At 35.9% G+C, this 18,811-nt stretch overlaps 1 protein-coding gene and 1 pseudogene across 3 annotated transcripts; both read left to right on the forward strand.

Moving 5' to 3' along the window:
* Window positions 1–181: 181 nt before the first annotated feature.
* On the forward strand, window positions 182–5,885 carry LOC112293017 (long chain acyl-CoA synthetase 9, chloroplastic-like; annotated as a pseudogene). Its single transcript, XR_016497859.1, has 13 exons — window positions 182–249; window positions 1,226–1,478; window positions 1,619–1,855; window positions 1,990–2,046; window positions 2,297–2,410; window positions 2,771–2,902; window positions 3,157–3,330; window positions 3,551–3,780; window positions 4,059–4,176; window positions 4,389–4,517; window positions 4,813–4,947; window positions 5,099–5,301; window positions 5,477–5,885. The product of XR_016497859.1 is annotated as a long chain acyl-CoA synthetase 9, chloroplastic-like (transcript).
* A 1,174-nt stretch (window positions 5,886–7,059) lies between these two features.
* Window positions 7,060–11,157, forward strand: LOC112293659 (putative HVA22-like protein g). 2 transcript variants are annotated; one of them, XM_024543343.3, is made up of 8 exons: window positions 7,060–7,698; window positions 7,988–8,098; window positions 8,366–8,422; window positions 8,777–8,840; window positions 9,221–9,499; window positions 9,887–10,137; window positions 10,536–10,680; window positions 10,797–11,157. In XM_024543343.3, exons 2-7 carry the CDS (start codon window positions 8,001–8,003, stop codon window positions 10,591–10,593), a joined length of 807 nt encoding a protein of 268 aa, XP_024399111.1. In that variant the 5' UTR covers window positions 7,060–7,698; window positions 7,988–8,000; the 3' UTR covers window positions 10,594–10,680; window positions 10,797–11,157. The 2 variants fall into 2 exon arrangements, with proteins under 2 accessions (XP_024399111.1, XP_024399110.1); XM_024543342.3 differs by having other exon boundaries at window positions 8,000–8,098.
* The last annotated feature ends 7,654 nt before the right edge of the window (window positions 11,158–18,811 follow it).

Consider the following 18,811-nt stretch of genomic DNA (forward strand, 5'->3'; position numbering starts at 1 on the left):
CATGCTCTTGGTCAGACCCTGGCGGCGGGCCAGTTTTTTTTTACTGAGCCCCATCCTACCTTTCGGCCAAAGCAATGCCGCCATAATGGAGCATTGGTTGTCGTGTGTGTTTGCTTGTTTTCCATCCTTTTGTCACACAAGGAAACCACCAATATCCGATGATTACTAATAGGGAGGTAGATCCTGTATGTTCGAAGCAGACGTCCATTCTCAGTGATCAGTGACTCCAAATACTCAACCTGGACGCTGGTATGTTCGCTGCTTCCGTCGCTCTCACTCTTGCGTACTTCCCAATCTCAGCACCCCGCTCACTGGCAACTCAATTCTTCCCCTCGCTCGCTCGCTCCCTTGCGTACAATACAATCACCGTTTTTCGTTTTGGATCGCCTTCCAGCCTTTTCTGCGCTCATGACACTTAATAATTCAAACCTCGCGCGTGCTTGGTCGGTTTCTTAAATTACGTTTCTTCTGATGGCTCACAATGTCAACTTGGTTCAGCCTAGTATAGTGAGTTGTAATCTTGGATTTGGACATTGTAGGAGATGTGAGACCGTCGTCGCTGTAGGAGTCATTGGGAGAGGATTAGCTTCGGTGCTCTAGACTTTCTTTATGTTCGCTATTTGGAATCTCTAGTGCAGTGTCCCGGAGGCTTCTGTAAGCTTTGAGTCGTGAGCTTAAATTGTGTAATGTAGCAACGTTTTTGGAGGAAGTAATCGTGTAATGTAGCAACGTTTTTGAAATGGAGAAGAATGTTATTGAGACTTGATTTAGAACTTCGTAACGCTTGAATCGGTGATGAGGTGTTTTTCAATCCGATTTTCACTCATCCTGTGTATGAGAATCAGTAGTTATCACTGTCAGATTTGCCTTAGCAAGTACCAACTTAGCCACATAATTCTTACGGAGCAGAAGTGACCAGACAGAAGTTTGTTTTCAGGTCTAGAGTGTGAATCACACGCTGCATTCCTTCTCCGCTTCGTATGATTTCATGAAAACTGTGTAAAGAATGCGAACTCAGGAAGAGAGGAAGGCTAGTGCATCTGCACGGAGCGCCTCTAAGCCACTCCTGATCGACGTGAATGGTTTTGGAGCATCAATGTTTGACAAGTGTTCCTAGTTCTTCCAATTGATTCGATGGTTGTCAATTTCTGAGATGATTTTTCTGCTGTCGAATCATGATGCTTTTGGTGACATTCACTCATGATCGTTACAATCATTCATGTAGAAATAGGTCCCCCTCCGATCGTGCATCTATCGAGGCCTCTGCTGCTCGCAATGCTTCGTTCAAATGGCAGCTGGGGAGGCGTCGGGGCTACCGCCTCTTGAAGAAGCGACTGTTCGACTGGGTAGGATACCTGCTTTGCTTAGTGCACACAACAGCTTGCGAGCGCCAAAAAGCAACGTAGGAGCGTCTCTTGCCATCGGTCTCCTCGTGCCTTTCTTGCTCTCATTGATGATCTCCAAGACAAGAAAGAAAGGTAAGGTCCGTGCTGTTACTTGTGAAGTGGGAGGAGATCCCGGGATTGCGAAACGCAATCTCAGATTTCTTCGCTTGGTGGAAATGCCGTGGGAGGGTACCGACACTTTGGCTGACCCGTTTGAGCATGCTTGTCACCAGGCCAAAGGCAACAAATGTCTCGGAACACGCGAATTCATTAAGATGGAGACTGAAACTAGTAACGATGGCCGACGCTTGGAGAAGGTTACGTTGGGAAAATACAGCTGGTTGACGTATTTCGAGGTGTTAACGCGAGTGGAGAATTTTGCGTCAGGGCTTGTTGCTCGCGGTCACAAGGAGGGAGAAAGGGTCGCTATTTGTGCTGAAACTTGAGCTGAATGGCTTCTCGGCCTTCAGGTGCGACTCCAGCACTATGATTCAGTTTCCCAGATAATGTTGTGTCGGAAGCTGTGGTGAATCGTCGTCTTTCATGCAAGTCCATTGTCCAGGAGTCGAGATCTGATAATTCATGTCTTGGGTTGAAATTTCAGGCGTGCTTCCGGCAAAACTTTCCAGTTGTTACGATCTATGCCTCGCTAGGGGAGGACGCATGTTGCACTCTTTAATCGAGGTGGGAGAGGAAACTTGAGAAACGTTGCTATCCTCTTTCATAGCGCATTATGTTTTCAGTCGCTTTCGGTACTCATAATCGATTGCTCATTGTCACACTAGCATCTCTCAGAATATTTGACGTTAATCATAACAGGTCCAATACTGCCCACTGTTTTCAATATCCATTCTCCTGCATGGGCTGGATAAGTTGTGCTTTCTCTTGTAATGAGATAGTGTTCATCGCAGACAGAGGTTATCACAGTTATCTGTGACTCCAACCAACTGAAGAAGCTGTTATTCAAGAGTGACAGGTGCGATGCTGTGAAGCATGTTGTATACATGGAGGACAATGATGCACGGGTATGCCAAAGGTAAAACAAGCTCACATTGGATATACGCCGAGTCAAAATGCTACCATTCACAAGTTGTTGTATATTCATTCAACTTGAGCCAACGAGTTAGCATATTCAATTAACTTGAGCATATCAGATTCCTTACCATATCTAATTGTTCGAAGCAGATCATGTGAAGAAAAGCTGGGTCCTTCAAAGTTCCTGCTTTTCAGTGTTTATCATCACGATTTGCATTTAACGTCAAAATAGTATGGGTGAATATTTCAGTTCGAGTAGATTTGAAGGGATGTGTCATCGTGGATATGCTCGAAAGGTTCACTTGGTAGTTTCCAAGTTGCACCATGTTCACAGTTTGTTGAAATGGCAGGGTGTGATGATGACACATGCAAACATAGATGCCACAACAGCCAGAGTTATGACGAGTGTCCCGAACATGTCAAGCAACGATACGTACTTGGCTTACTTGCCTCTCGCTCATGGGTTGGAACTTGCTGCCGAGGTAAACTCTCTATAGAACTGTTGCTCTCTATTTCCATGAAAACCTTGTATTTGTATTCACAAATGCGAAGATTATCTATAAATCAATCTGGAGTATTAAGACCTGGTTAGTTTTTGATCAGATTGGAAAATTGCCAGAGTTGTCTGGAGTGACGACTTGCTGGCAACCTGCAACATTCTCACAAGTAGAGAGACTGAGTGGAAGCTTGTGATTGTGTTTCAAATTTAACTAAGTGCAACGTTTTTCCCATTCAGATCACAATGCTTGCGGTTGGAGCGAGCATTAGCTATGGTTCACCTTTGACTCTTCTGGATACCTCAAACGAGATCAAGCCGGGGACGAAAGGAGATGCGTCTGAGTTGAGGCCCACGTTATATACTGCAGTTCCTGCAATTTTAGATCGAGTTCGGGACGGAGTGCTGAAGAAGGTACTCTCCGCAGTTTAAATCAGAGTTCAAACCTGATCTGCATGACTCCTTCTGAAGCTTAGGTTTGCGGCTGCGATTGTGTGATTCTGCCGTTTCTCCGTGCAGGACTGCAGGCTCAATATGTTTCTAAGCACAACGTTATGATATACGAGGCGCATGTATGTGTTATATCCAACACGAGAATGAAGAGAGTGTTTAGGTCTGTATTCTGTGGGGTAAGGTTGATGGGGTAGGGGGTATGGTGAAGACGCTCTTCAATACTGCTTACAACCGCCGGGTTATGGCCATCGAAGGAAGTTGGCTGGGAGCTTGGGGTATCGAGAAGGTGCTCTGAGACAAGTTGATCTTCAAGAAAATCAAGCATCTTCCCGGCGGGCGTGTAAGGGGAATGTTTTGTGGAGGAGCCCCGCTGTCTGCACACACACAGCGTTTCATCAACGTCTGCTTTGGGTTATGGTCTTGACTAGTATGCTCTTGCCGATGCGTGTCTCAGTATTCTTGAAGCTGCGACTGAATATCAGAAATTTGTGTTTCTTATTTTGGAATTGTCGTTATGGTTCTGTTGATCGGGGCTCCGGCTAAAGTCTTCGTGTGTGTTCGTTTTTGTATGTGCGTGAAACTAACTGTTTCCACGGCATGTGTCAGTGTGTACAACTCGGTTCACTCGGTCTGATGCCACGATGCTCTGGTACCTTAACTTAAGAAACTGCGTGGGTTATTTTCGGCAGAGCTACAATCGGTCAAGGCTATGGTTTAACAGAGACTTGTGCTGGTGGGACATTCACCGAATGGGATGATCGCTCCGTTCGTCGTGCGGGGCCTCCGACACCTCACTGCTACGTCAAGGTACTATTCCCGCAAACATTCATTGTTTTTCCTTCTTGTCGAACAAGATGGATCGTGAACCGTGTTCGTTAAATTTGTAAGGGTAATTGGTTGATTGTAAGCATCAATGTGTTCTTCAACCTGTCCGGTGTTTTTAATGTTCATTGACTGCAAAATTTAGTCGCTTTACGTATTTTCTATTTGAGATGCGCCATGCATTTGTGACTTTGCAGCTGGTTAATTGGGAGGAGGGCAATTATAAGACCACAGATGATCCACCGAGAGGAGAGATTGTTATAGGTGGACCTAGTGCGACATTGGGTTACTTCAAAAATCAAGAGAAGACGGATGAGGTCTTCAAGGTGTGGTTGAATAATCTTCACTAATGTTTTTAACTCTTATTCAATACATTGGAATGAAATGTACTCTTGAGTTTTCCACCGTCGTCGGAAGCATGGGTAGATTACATCGACCATTATTAAAGTTTTTGTTAGGGATTGTTTTGTGCTAGCTTTGGGGATAATTTTTGCTGAAGCTTTTCGCTAATCGATAAAATCGTTTTTCTCATTGGTCTACTTTTTGGTTCTTCCGCCTTTGATATTCGTTTTAGTTCTTGTTTGTATAGTTTCCTTAGAGTTTTCTGGCGACTTTGTCAAGGTGGATGAGAGAGGTATGCCGTGGTTCTACACCGGCGATATTGGGCAGTTTCACGGCGATGGTTGTGTTGAGATCATTGACCGCAAGAAAGATATTGTGAAACTCCAAGCTGGAGAATACGTGTCACTTGGCAAGGTATGAATTTACATGTGATTGATCTATACTGCTGTCAAAAGTGTCCGTTCAACGTATGTATTGTATTCTGTTGTACAGTTCTGAGGGTTGAATGTTTTGTCTATTCTTTGTCGAATCTTGTACCTTACTCTTTCTTCTTAATTTATTGCAGGTGGAGGCAGTGCTGATAGGCTCTGTATATGTCGACAACGTCATGCTTCACGCTGACCCGTTCCATAGTTATACTGTCGCACTTATAGTGGCAAACCAAGCTGCGCCCCAGGATTGGGCCCAAAAAGCAGGTGTTTCTCTGATTTTGCTGACTTGTGCACGAGGTCGGAGACATGCAAAGAGGTTCTTGCTTCAGTGAGCCAGGTTCGAGAACCAGACTGATTTTTCGACGTTCTTTTCTTTTAATAGACTTCCACATTTGCTCAACTACTGAATGAGATTATACAGGATTATGCATCAGTGTTCATGCCTGTCGTCATGGGTATATGGATTTGTTGTATTGATCATCTTCAAATGAATTTCTGTGTGTGTTTGGCAGGTGGCTAAGCAAGGAAAACTGCAGAGGTTTGAGATTCCAACCAAGGTGAAGCTTCTCTGTAATCCTTGGTCACCTGAAAATGGCCTGGTTACTGCTGCGATGAAGCTTAAACGAGAGGTCCTCAGAAAAGCTTTTGCATCCGACTTGGGAGTGTTGTATTCCTAAATGACAATCTCTGGTTGGCCTATGTTTAGGTTAAATCTTCATTTCTTTAGACGAGTGTCAAGAGGTATTAAAAGTGGTGAAATTTTCTTTTTGTCCTCAAGAAATTCGATTTCCTCAAAGTCTGGTTGCTTGATTCATTGTTGCTAGCATCAGGCTTTGGTTGTCGAGGACCAGGGAGTAACATGCCCTGATCTTGTAATTGGATGGTACCAATGAAAGTCAATGTTCTGCTACAGTTTTAAAATGTTCCCTTACACAAGCCCTAAATCAGTCAGCGTTGTTTCTTAATGATAATACTTACAAAATCAGAGGAATTCTTGTGTTATTTCATTATTATTATTATTATTCCTCCATTTTCCTTCACCCAGTACGAACAAAAAAAGGTATTCTACCAAAGCGGTGGTGGACAACGTGACAAGGAATTTGGATGCCAGTCAGTGTAATTACTTTACATGACGCACAAGTTGTTTCTACAGATTTGTTTTTGTACCTGGAGTGATTTCTTTCACTGTTGAGCAGGTTCTGGTGTACAATTCATGGGTCAGGTCACGGAGCGAGTTAGCAAAACCTTGTCTCTGTGCGATGGGCAAAATGTCATAAGTGATCTAAAAGCAGAAAAAGAACATTCAAATACAAGTGTTGACCCACTTCTACAGTCCTTTGTGTGTTTTTAATTCAAAATGCAATCCAATATTTCACTTTCTATGCTTTAGTTGTACGTCGATTTTATTCTGCACCAATTAATGTTGCATAATGTAATTGTTGAATGTAATTGTTAAAGACACAAATTGCACGATATTCTTATCCATTCGCCCCACCAAACCAAAAATATGAAGAGAATGACGTGTTGCAAAAGACGCATGAAGAACTAAGCGTAGCTTTCCTTATCTATCATATATTTGAGAGCACCTATCAAGATATTCTTATTTTATTTTTTAGAGACAGCGAATGAAAGGGCACAAGGAAAAGGTTGCAGGTGAACATGGAATGCAAACTATTCTATCGTTTTAATACTTTTTACAGAAAAATATTGTTCTGAAATTCACAGCACAACCACCAAATTCCTCTAACCTACATCTTGAACTGGGAAGGCTACTGCTATAAGTTTCCGGTTATCGCGGCTGTGAGAAGATCGAGGCAAGAGAAGCGATTGTCGTTTTGGTGTGGCCTTAGAAAGCACTGAAACAGTATCCGTAAGGGTGGTTTAGGAGAAAGCGCTGAAGTTTATCCTCTTTTCTTCGTCATCGTGACGCCCCCAGTCTACGGCCCTACTTTCTCTCCCTAGCGGACGAAAGCGCCACATCACCTCGGTCTGCGACAGTCCTTGGTGTCCGATCGAAGCAAGTTGCAGCCTCCGAGCATGAAGGCTTAGCCCACAAATGAGCGTGAATGGTTGTCCTACTCCTATATGTGTCAGCTCTGAGTTCCGCATGTTTGTCGCAAGAAGAGGAAGAAGAAACCCAAGTCTAGCCATGTGAGAGTGTCGGTTGTAATCGGGGGGATACTGAATCGAAAATGAGCCTTTGTCGATGATGGGTTAAGGTTTGTGTTGTTGACTGAGGTGCATGAATTAGTCGAAGGAGGAGAAGTTCGAGTCTAGCGCGTGTGAAATTCGTGCGTAGTGGGTGCAGGGGCTGGGTAGAGGCTCCCGTCGAACATTCAGAAGAATTCAGGAGGTGGGTGACAGGTCGTTTTCGCAGACCGAGCCGCGGTGGGTCTGAAAGGGTTCCAAAGGGTTTGAATTTCGAATTCGCTGGACGGCACTTGCCCTGCATTCCAGAGCGTTGGAGTAGGTTAGGAGGGATCAATTGGCGTGCTTGTGGAGGAAAAGAGGAGGAGGAGGAAAGTGGCTTATGTAATTCGTGAATCGAGGGTTTTGTTTGGCCGTGTCTTGTATATCTTTGCGATATAATCAAGTGTTGGGGTATATTTACATGAGGTGATCAATCAGGGTGGAGTCCTTGTGATGATCTTGGATTTGAGGTGAATTCTGAGAAAGGTATTGAGCACTTGTTTGCTTTCAAGATGATGGTCTCTTTCATCACCAGGGGAATTATGTAAGTGCCGCGTACTCTCTTCTTTTCTCTTTTATCCGTTTCAAAGAAACTCCCTATAAGCTCTCCCACGATAAATAGATGCTTCTTGACAACTAAACTGTAGGTGCATCATGAATTATGTGTAAGGACGTGTAGAAAATATATTCATGGTGTAGTACTTAACTGAAGAGTGGTTTTTAATTGAATACTGCAAATTCATGCACTGCCACAATCATTTTGTGATGGGGATTAAACTTGTGAGTCAAGTTATATAGTTAGAGATTTCTCAAATGTGTTGATACTAGTTTAGTTGATTTTGCAGAATGTTACTCGGCTACGTGTACCCCGCGTATGCATGCTTCAAGGTAGTGGAAAGGGATAGGCCCGATTTGGAACACCTTCAATTTTGGTGTCAGTATTGGTATGTCATCATTGATTTTGTTGCTGATAGAAGAAACTGCGCTTTGTTTTGTTTTGTTTTTTTTTTTTTTTTTTTTGTATTTTGTATTTGTTTTTGGATGATTTGGTATCCACCATTGAGGATTGGTGTTATCAGGGAAAAGTTCGATAAGGTACTCGTGAGAACCTTGATTAGCTGGTGGCTATTTCGGGTGCCTCTGGTTTGTGTCTTTTTAATTCCAAATTTTAGGGGAAAATTAGTTTTCACCCGATTTTCTTTGTCCTCCAGGATAATAATCGCAGCCCTGACAGTATTCGAAAGGCTGGGGGACGTTCTTGTTTCCTGGTATGTTTTAAATCTCTCGTGCTTCTCTTTCTCATTACTTGCTAACTTTCAAACTCTGCACGCCTGCTTCATATCTTAATCTTAAAGAAATTAATTTTACGCGAGTTGGGTTGTCAACTCTAAATCATAAGACACGAGTGAGAATGGTTCTAAGATTGCTGTTAACTTGAGGAAGAGAATTGCGTTGGAAGTACCAAACGTGATCTCGTTTTTGGATCTGAAGTTGCATAAATTGAAACAATTTGGAGACTTTAACATCTGAATTCATTCTTCCGTCTCCTTCCTACGCCTACGTGGGATGTAATAGTCTACGTTGCACTTTATCTTCTAATTCCTGGAATCTTGTAATCTTAGGGTGCCAATGTACAGTGAGGCAAAGTTGGCTTTCATCGTATACCTCTGGCACCCAAATACTCTGGTACCACTTGGCTCTTCCTCTTTTCTTGAATACTCTCTGAGCGGCGGCTTTAGCAGCATTGTGCTTTTTCTTTTTCTTTTTCTTTTGTGTGTGTGTGCATATCGATCAAGCCCAAGTTTTTATGTAAGCTATGGTTGAGATATAATGCCACCAGCATAAGATAATAGCAAGCATCCCGTATAACGTTTTGCTTGACTGGTTTATGGTTAGTAACATTAGGTTTTCAGTACCTCATATTTCCTTCTTCTTTCATCTTCTTCTTCTTCTGCTACCCTTATTTTTATTCTTTTCCTTTTTTTTTTATTTTCATTTCATTTTCATCTTCTTCTTTTTTCTATTCCATTGGTTACCTATTTGTTAATTAATTGGTTTTCCTTCAGGGTACAAAGTATGTGTACTCAACGTTTTTGAGACCCATCGTGGCAAGGCATGAGGCTGAGATTGACCACCATCTGCATGAATTGACGACTAGAGGTGGAGACTTGGCCTATTTCTGGTGGCAAAAATGTTCAAATTACGCTCAATCCAGGATATATGAGCTTTTCTCGTATGTAGCGTCACAACCAAACAGAACCCAGCAGGGTTCTATTGCCCGTCAAAGTCGTCGTCGCCCCAATTTTCAAGGTCCTCCACGTGGACCCCCACGAGATCCTTACCAGGTATGCTTTTAGACGTTACTTTTGTTTTGCCTAGAGTTGTTTCGAATCATACTGGACTTGAAGCTTATTATGTAATGAGAACAATCTGATTTTATACTAAAAACTCGTTAGATAGAACAGGTTTTTATATGAGACTTTAACTTGCACTCATACTAAATCTTACAATGTTGATATTGCTACTGCAAAAAGCGCGTCCTTTAGAACACATGAGAGAGAGGAATGATTCAGAGGAGTATGCTGTTTCTCGAGTGCTCGTTTGCAAGATAGCTGCATCTTCACTCATTTTACAGCATCTTATTCACTAGTCAGGATATGTTCTATGCAATCTACTATTATCTCCTGTAATGTATCAACTTCATAATCACCTTTTGCTCTCTGCTCATACAGGGAGGCCCTCAAGTTTACCCCCCAGCTCCACCAGCGGGATATCCTGGATCTACTCGTGCGGGTTATCCTCCAGTGAACGCTAATACCCTAGAGGATTCAGACTCGGATTATCATGTCGTCGAAAAAATTGTAGAAAGTCGTCCGGAAGGCCGTCCAGAAGGTGGAATGAAGAGTAGGTCCGAGCAAGAAGTGCCTCCTCACGTTGGCAACATAAGAGAACGTGTTCGAGCAGATGATTCCGGTGGTTCCCGGTGAGAAGTTCATAACATGCTAGACCCCTCAAGTCGAGTCTAAATTATCTGAAAATGCTAATGTTTTTCTGGTTGTGTGACTTGGTAGGAATTCTTTATTGTTGACTGTTACGGAATTTTTAAATTAACAAGATGAACAGTGTGTAGGATGACGAAATCTCTGGTTGGTATAGTGATTGCTGAAAACCACTAATAAGATCCTGATACTTGCCAGCTATTGGTTTGAAAACTCAAGGAGAATGGACCACTCTAGGTGTAAGATCTGTCATGGAGTTATTTTTAGGGCTCAGACTAATTGCAGAGTGGTGAACTTGCAGTTTTGTATCTGGTGTAATGAATCTTCTGCCTTTTCTCTAGTAAAAGGGCTTAACTTAAAATCTTTGTTCATGTGAATACAGATACTTGTACGGATGGTTGCCTGGTTGGTTTGGCACGTCTTCAGGGAAGGAAGACTGAGGTTTATCGGTTTCCATGGAACACTTACTGTTGTTTAAGACTTTTCACCTTTTCAATCAACTCAACCAGATCTTAAACCACGTTCAGGTTAGTCTTCTTCTTTGATTTTGGTTGCTAATTCCTCGTTGAGGTGGTATTTCATTAATGATGTAATTTTGTTAGTGTCTAACCTACCACTTTATGCATGTGCATGCACTTTGCAGTCTACAGCGGGCGTTAATGCAGAGTAAGATAGTGGTAGCTGTAAATACAAGTCTTTTTCACCCTTTTCAGAGTAAAACAGTTCCCAGTACTCATAAGTTGTGGCAATTGATTCTCTGGTGACATATAGGAGACATTCAAATAAACCCTGTTGGCTGAAGTTATATGGGTGGAATTTTCTGTCTCAAGAATTTCCATGGCTACTAGTTGTAGTATTAGCTTCAGATATCCTACAATAGTTAATCATCAGTTTTCTCCTTCAACTGTTTCAAGCAATCGGTAGGTACTGCTGCGATAACTAATATCTGTCTTAACATAATGTATTATAATGCTATATATTTGTAAAATGAGAATTATCTGCTATCTCCAGCCGTATTTCAGAGGTTGGAAACTTAGTGTTTAAGCATGGCTCACAAAAAAAAAAAAAAAAAAAAAAAAAAAAGGGTATTTAGTGCATGGAGTAGGTTTTCATAAACTTGTGGTTGAAATTAAGGACGTTTGACGTAAAATGTGTAATAAAGCATTATTTACTTCTGTACAATATCTCCATGAGTTCCACAGATACTTTCCTAGGTGATTCAACGAGTTCTGATCCTGAGGTATGTGTAACCTAATGTCACTCAGAATAAGTTTTTCCTTTAATCAACCAGTGAAAGGTCAACAATTTGATTTTATGCCTACCACTAAGGTCCTAATCCACTCAGAGGCTTGCTGCAACTCCTGCATAAGCTCAAAGTATGGGCATGTCTTGGCTCTTGTTTTGACACATGAATCTACTTAACATTTTTTATTTGGCTGTTCTATGTACCTTGTTACCTTCATGTTGTATGAGATTTACGACATTAGATGAATTTGCACAATTTGATTATCCAATTTTTAGTTCTTTAATGTGTTAACTACTTTAAATTGATTCATGGATTCTCATGTTTGAATCAAATATTTATAGTTGACATTGCATATATAAAAAGTCGTTTACAGTTTAACATGTGGACATCTTTTTATTCCAACTATGACTTTGTAAATATTAGTAAAGAACTTATCTTAAATTTCTTTGAGTAGTGTTGTAAGTAGTTAGAACACAATTATAACTATACTCTTAAAAAAATATTCTAAATAAATAAATAAAGAATATGTTCTTTTTTATGTGTATATATTTATTGATGATATATTCTGAAATTAAAGTAGAAAATTTTAGAATCTTTGTATGATATTTTTATTTGGCTTTATTTTATCTAAATGGTTTTTTTTTTAAATTTAATAATCAACAATATTATTTTATATCAAGTTGCATGAGTATAAATTCTTATTCTATTGCACCTCACTATGTTATTATCAAGGATAATAAAAGTGCCTTCAAAATTGAATAAATTGCATGACGTCTCTTGCATTGGCCCACTTCCAACAAAGTTGATTGCTTCACTCCTAAATAATATCCTACTACTTATAATAGCAAGACAATGAATTCCTTTAGCTTGCAATCAATTCTATAGGGATGACACAAAAGTTAAAGTGAAAAAGAAAAAGAAAATAAAATAAAATAAAAAAGAAAGAATCAAACCTTGCTCTTCAATTGTCAAGTCTTTCCTCTCCAATTTTGACAAATTGTAAGTTTTCAACAGTAAAACTAATTGTTATCACTTCTACACATGATGCCTTGAAATGCCTCCAACCTTGTACTTCTTATGTAAGTCAATTAATACAAAAAGATACACAACTTGAAGCTACTTTGAATACCTCAAATAAAGGATCTTAAATTAAGAATCAAATAATTTCCAAATTTTCTACAATACCATAATAATATATAATGCCATAGTGACTCTTAATAATTAGCTTTCACTTAATTGTTCATATGTTGTTTCTAAATCTGAAGAATTAACTACCAAAATGACAAAGCACACAACACTCAAACCATTTCACTTTAATACACTCACTCTGCAATGCAAAGTATAATAAAAAATTTGTGTATTTCAAAAATTACTTAGAAATATTTTTTGCATGATTTTTAGTGTAATACTTTGTAATCCAAAGCATAATGAAAATTTTGAAATGCAATGCAATACAAATACATATAAATTTTTGAATCTATTGAAATATCTAGAAATACACTCACTTTGCAATGCAAAGCTTGGTAACATGATTTATAAAGAATGGAGAGCATGGTATTTGAAATCTTTAAGATTGCAGAGTGCAACTTGAAGAAAGCACAAAAAAACTACAATTATGTTTTTTTCTCCATCTATGACCAAACTTCACCTTCAATTGTATTATTACATGTAACAAACAACACATTGCTAAAGCCATCTACATTCAATTAAATCCCAACACCTCATGCTTTTTTAAACCTCAACAATGACGGATCCATGTAATGAAAGAGAATTACTATTTATCTTGGCTGTTTATCTTAAGTTTGCATTGCAAGGTACTACTTGTATTTTGAGCCTTGAATCTAAAACAATTAAGTGCTTAACAGATCCATTCTTTGTTAAATACTCCTTGTTTGAGCAATTTTTGGAGAGACTTCGGGACTATGTGAATCAAAAGTTGTTATTTCTTGTCGCTCAAAGCATCTCTCAAAACTTTTAGCCATTTTTTCCAATTTATAATTCCTTGTGAAACGCCTTAATCAATTATAAAATGTCCTACGAAATGCTCTGACCATGTGTAAAACATTCTATGGAAAACCCTATGAACTTCAAAGAAGGCAAACTTTTTTAGTAAAAATAAAAATCCATCCTTACAACCATTGAGAAACACTACTTGAACCTTGTAGAACTCTTCCATTAACTACAAAATAAAATAATGAACTATAAAATATGTTGTGAATTCTACAAAATATAAACCTTTTTGATGGATTGATCCATGTAATGAATAAGAGCCACTACTTGTTTCCTTTAGCATTTTTAATATATAACATATATATTTATATATAATATTATTACCTTATTATTTATCAATATATATTATAATATATGATAATTATATAACATATATTATGCTATATAAATATTATTAATAATATGATATAATATGATATTATTATATGTTATATATATATATATATATATATATATATATATATTATCATGTCATAATATTAATATATAATATGAAGTCATTAATATAAGATCATATGTTATATATTTAGTTCAATTATATATTAGATTTTAGATTATAATATTATATTAATGTTATGACATTTTTTTAATGTCATAATGGATTTATAATGTGTCATTATGAACATGGATTCACGTCGATAAGCCTTGTGAACTTCTTATGAACTTTGCTTGAATTTCAGTCAAGTATTTAGTTCCTTTCAAACTCCAAACAATGTTAAGTTTTTTGATGAAAACCAAAAAGGGTGTATGTAGTAAATGAGAGCCACCACTTGTCTCTTTAAATAATCTTTATATATAGGTTAGATGAACCCGTGTTTTTGTGATGGGAAGTGTAACTCAAATGTGAACCAAAGAGTATTTTTCAAATTTAAGTACAATACAATACAAATAGAAAGAAATAAAATACATAATAGAGCTTTTAGGTTTGAAGTAGGATATACAAACCCATACTGTTGTCACAAATAATATATAAAGAAAAAGTAATTAATTTAATTCAAGAAATTACTTGTAAAAATATATATAAAAAAATTATATTAAAAAAATCATGAAAGTATGTTAAGACATTCAAAGATGTATTAAAGTTAATAAATAAATTAATTAAAATATAAAATATAAAAAATAAATTATTAATTTTTATCTAATTAAAACTTCTAGCAAAATAATATTCAATGTAGAATTTAAATTATCATTTCTAGGAAGAAGAATCTTGATTGAATAAGAAAAAGTGCATTGAAAAAGTACTATATAAAGTTGACTATGGAAAAAAGAATAGATTATCATAAATCCAAATCAACATGCTTCATTGATTGTCCTTGGAATTTGTTTATTTTTATTGCAAATACAAGATGGATTAGAAATTTCTTTCTTTTTAGAACAAATAGAATTTCTTTTGTTGTAGAAGTTAATATAATCTTTTGAATAAACACCAAGTTTTTAGCAAATTTTCCTCTAAAAATTCTAACTTTAAGAACTCAATCTATTAGTTGTATAATTATTAATTGGATTCTATTGAAAAGTCTTTGGCAAGAAGCAATATTTTTTAGTAGCATCACTAGAGTTCCAATCTTAAGACAAAGCCTTGATCTAGGCATTCCAAATGGATTAAGCAACTTGATGAATTTGACTGGATAAACATTATTGTTGTCTATACCATCTTCAACAATAATTTCATCAATGCTTAGATATTCTTATTCTTCTTTAGAAAATATAACTATAATCTTCTCATTAATATCTTCTATATCATCATTTTATGCAGATAAAATGATTCTATCTTTAAAAAAGGCATCATTTACTACACCTTCTTTTGATAGCCTTAGATAAACAATATCTACTAAGAATATTAATTGTTGATCTACAATCATGTCATAAAAAAATATAACTATATTATTGGATAATAAGTTTGTACTATTTTTAAATTAAAAAGTAGAAAATAGAAATATTAGTCAATAATAATACAATCATAAAGAATTCAAATGCACTACCATCTATATATGCAACATATGTGTGTATTCTATATCTGAAGAAGCCAATTAGCAAACTCAATATCTATTTGAAGTACTCATGAATTCAACCTCATATTTTCTTTTAATGTATAGATTTATATTTGAGGCCAAAGTGTTGAACGTCAAAAAGATGTTGCTATAATTTCTTCTTGAATTCTTTTCACAATGACTAGCAATATTTAGCAAAAAACTCCAGTATAAACTATTGTAGTTCCTCCAAATAGGAGATCAATATTCCAAATGTTTTTAAAAGAAAAATCAATTGTCTCAATATAATAACAATGTTGTATTACAAGTTCATTCTAAATAATAAGTGAAGTTTGGAAAAGAAACTCAATATGATATAAATTCTTAATAATTGAACTAAAAGAGTCTTCATTACAATCTAGTGGAATCTTGAACATAGAATGGACAATTCTTCTTCTCTCAAGTAGCAATGTGGTAATTCTTGATGATGCAACACATATGATAATCTTTTGCATCAATTGAACTCTAGTAGCCAAAATGTTGTACATAGATGTCTTACTAGTTTCTATAGGTTCATTTAGAAAAAAAAACATGCATCCATATTCTTCAATTATGGAGGCCACAATATCATCATATGCCTTTTTTTTTGTTGAAGATTCAATTGTAGAACTTATTGCTCCAAATTTTCTTCAAATTATTGAATGTTTCATGTTCTTTCTTCATCAATAAATTGATTTCTATTAATTATTACATTTTAATTGTTTCTTAGTAATGGCATTAGAAGAAATTGTATAAACGCTCTATCAGAGTCTTCTAAAATCTTATCTAATAAGAAAAGTCCAAAATCCTTAAATTATTCTATCATTGGATTGCTAATTCTATGCTCTTTTTGCAAAAAGGCATTGAAATCATCTAAGATGATTTTTCAAAATCTTTCTCATAGATTTAATGGATTTAGAAATTTTTTGTTTATTAGCAAAACAATAAATAATGCCCTAAATTAAAATCCAATTTGTATTCTTAATATCTCTTCTAAACATTGTTGATCTTTAATAAGGATTAATAGAAATCTCAATTAATATCTTTTTTCTATTACAAGATATGTAAAATATAATCTTATAATAGTAAATATGTATTTTTTTAATATGTGCATCATTTTAGTCTTATGCCAAACAAAATATTGTAAAAATTGTTGGTATCTATATTATCTTATCACTACAATTATTGCACACATCTCAAAAAATAAAGTTAATATTAAATTTTATCCTTTAGCATGTTTTAAAATTACAACTGCCTTGTCATTTAGATCATATACCACTTCATGCATTCTTAATAGATGAACAAGCAAATAAATAATATTTGGCATTTTTTTATGGATTTGCATGCTAAATAGTCTCAAAGCAACCTCCAAAGCTCCAATATATCTTGCATCCAAATATTTTTTGATCTTGTTTTGGTTTTCAAATTAAATTGTAATGCAATCATGGCCCTTCTAGATGTATTTGTGGATATACTTCATGTACAAATAGATAAACATATCTCAATATTAATATGACAATTATACTTTCAAGATAGTTTTGGACAAAATAAAACAACATCTCTATTATCAACAACCATTCTTCAAATTTCAAATGTTCTTCTACCATTTCTTTGTCAATATTGAGAATATCCATAAGAATCTATTATTGTTCTTTCTACAAATATCTTTGGATACTTCTTTGTACAACAACTATCTTCTATGCAAGGCGCTTAGAATTTTAGATTCTACATAGATTATGTATCATGCATTATAGAATAACTTCAAATAGCTCTTGGTGCTTGTCTTTATTTAAAAATTCTATAGAAATCATATAATCCACATTTCTAGGACATCTAATTTTGCTTTCTCTATCCAAAAAAATGAAGATGTGCATATGAGGTAGATCTCTCTTTAGAAACTCAATAGTATAAACATGTGCAACAATATGATCAAGGACAATTTTTTTCTTTATATCTTCCATAATTACATATTTCTTAAGCTCAAATATATGGATAACCAAATTTGGCCTATTACTTGTTCATTGTCTTTGAAGCAATTTATTCTTGATTTTGGACTATCTTGGATTTGGTGTCACTATCATAAAAACATCATGACACTGATAAAACCTTGTGATTGCTATAGAATCTTGAAGTATTTCTATTATATATCTTATACTTCCAATATGTGATGATAGAAATAAGATTCTATATCCTAAATTATTTAATTCATATTCTTCTTCTTCATATTTAATATTTTAATGAATTACAATAATATCTATTAATCCTTGGTATAAATCAACATGTAGATTTTTTTGATTATAATGTAGATATCGCAAATTTGATTGTTTAGTTATTGTTCATTTGTCAACCATAAATTCTTGTAATAGCTTTCTTCTATGCAAAATTGTGAAATACTAGATAAGTCTTAAAAAAATTGATAAGCAAAATAATTCATTTGTATAAGGTTGTTGCCTCTCCAATTCTCTTATTTAGTACCTTCTCTTTCTTCAACAATATTTATTACTACATTTTACACCCTTACGTCACGATGTCATTTAAGGATTTTATGTAAAAAAAACAAAACATAATGAAGAGGCAAATAAGTTAGATGAGCTTCATGAATCCTTTCTAATAACCCATTAGTACATAAGCAAATAATAATATCACAAAGTGTATTATGCTCCAATCGATCTTTAGACAATATAATAGCAATTTCTTCAAAAGTGATAGAAAGAATATATTAGCATCTATTCCTTTCATTCATGAAGTGCAAAGAAATAAGAAGATCTATCTCTAATACTTTTTTATTCCATTTTTAAGATAGTATTTTATAAGCTTATCTATACAATCCAATACATGGATTATTTTTCTTAAAAAATTCTCCAATTTCTTACATAGTTTGGCTCAATAAACCACAATTATGTCTCATTCTTCTATCTTGTGAAAATAATGCATTGTAAATATAGAGCTATGTAAAAATTAGGTCATTATCTTTATTTCGTAATAATGCTTCTATTAAATGAAGCAATTGTCATGAACATATATTTACTCTAATTGTTACCTACGTGATATGAATAGGTAGAAGTATGTAAAAGTAGATTAATTTCATAATATCTTCTAGAGAAACTTCCTAAAAACTTCATAGAGGTTGCTTTGACTTTACATGTGTTTATACTTGATTGGTAGGTTAGAAACTTGATCAACAAGTTAACCACATGCCATTCATGTTGGTAGCTTGGGAAACAAGCTAACTATGTAGCACCCACATAGAAAACTTGCCTTGTAAGTTAAGATACGTGTTATGTAAAGTCAATACGTTTTTGGAGGTCCTATAGAACGTTGCCATGTAGTTCCTAGATAAATGGTATATATAGAGGCAAGAGTGAAGTCTTCTTCACTCTTGTCAACTCTTTT

Source organism: Physcomitrium patens, chromosome 16 (genome assembly GCF_059467195.1).
Source record: "Physcomitrium patens ecotype Gransden chromosome 16, ASM5946719v1, whole genome shotgun sequence".
NCBI lineage: Eukaryota > Viridiplantae > Streptophyta > Bryopsida > Funariales > Funariaceae > Physcomitrium > Physcomitrium patens.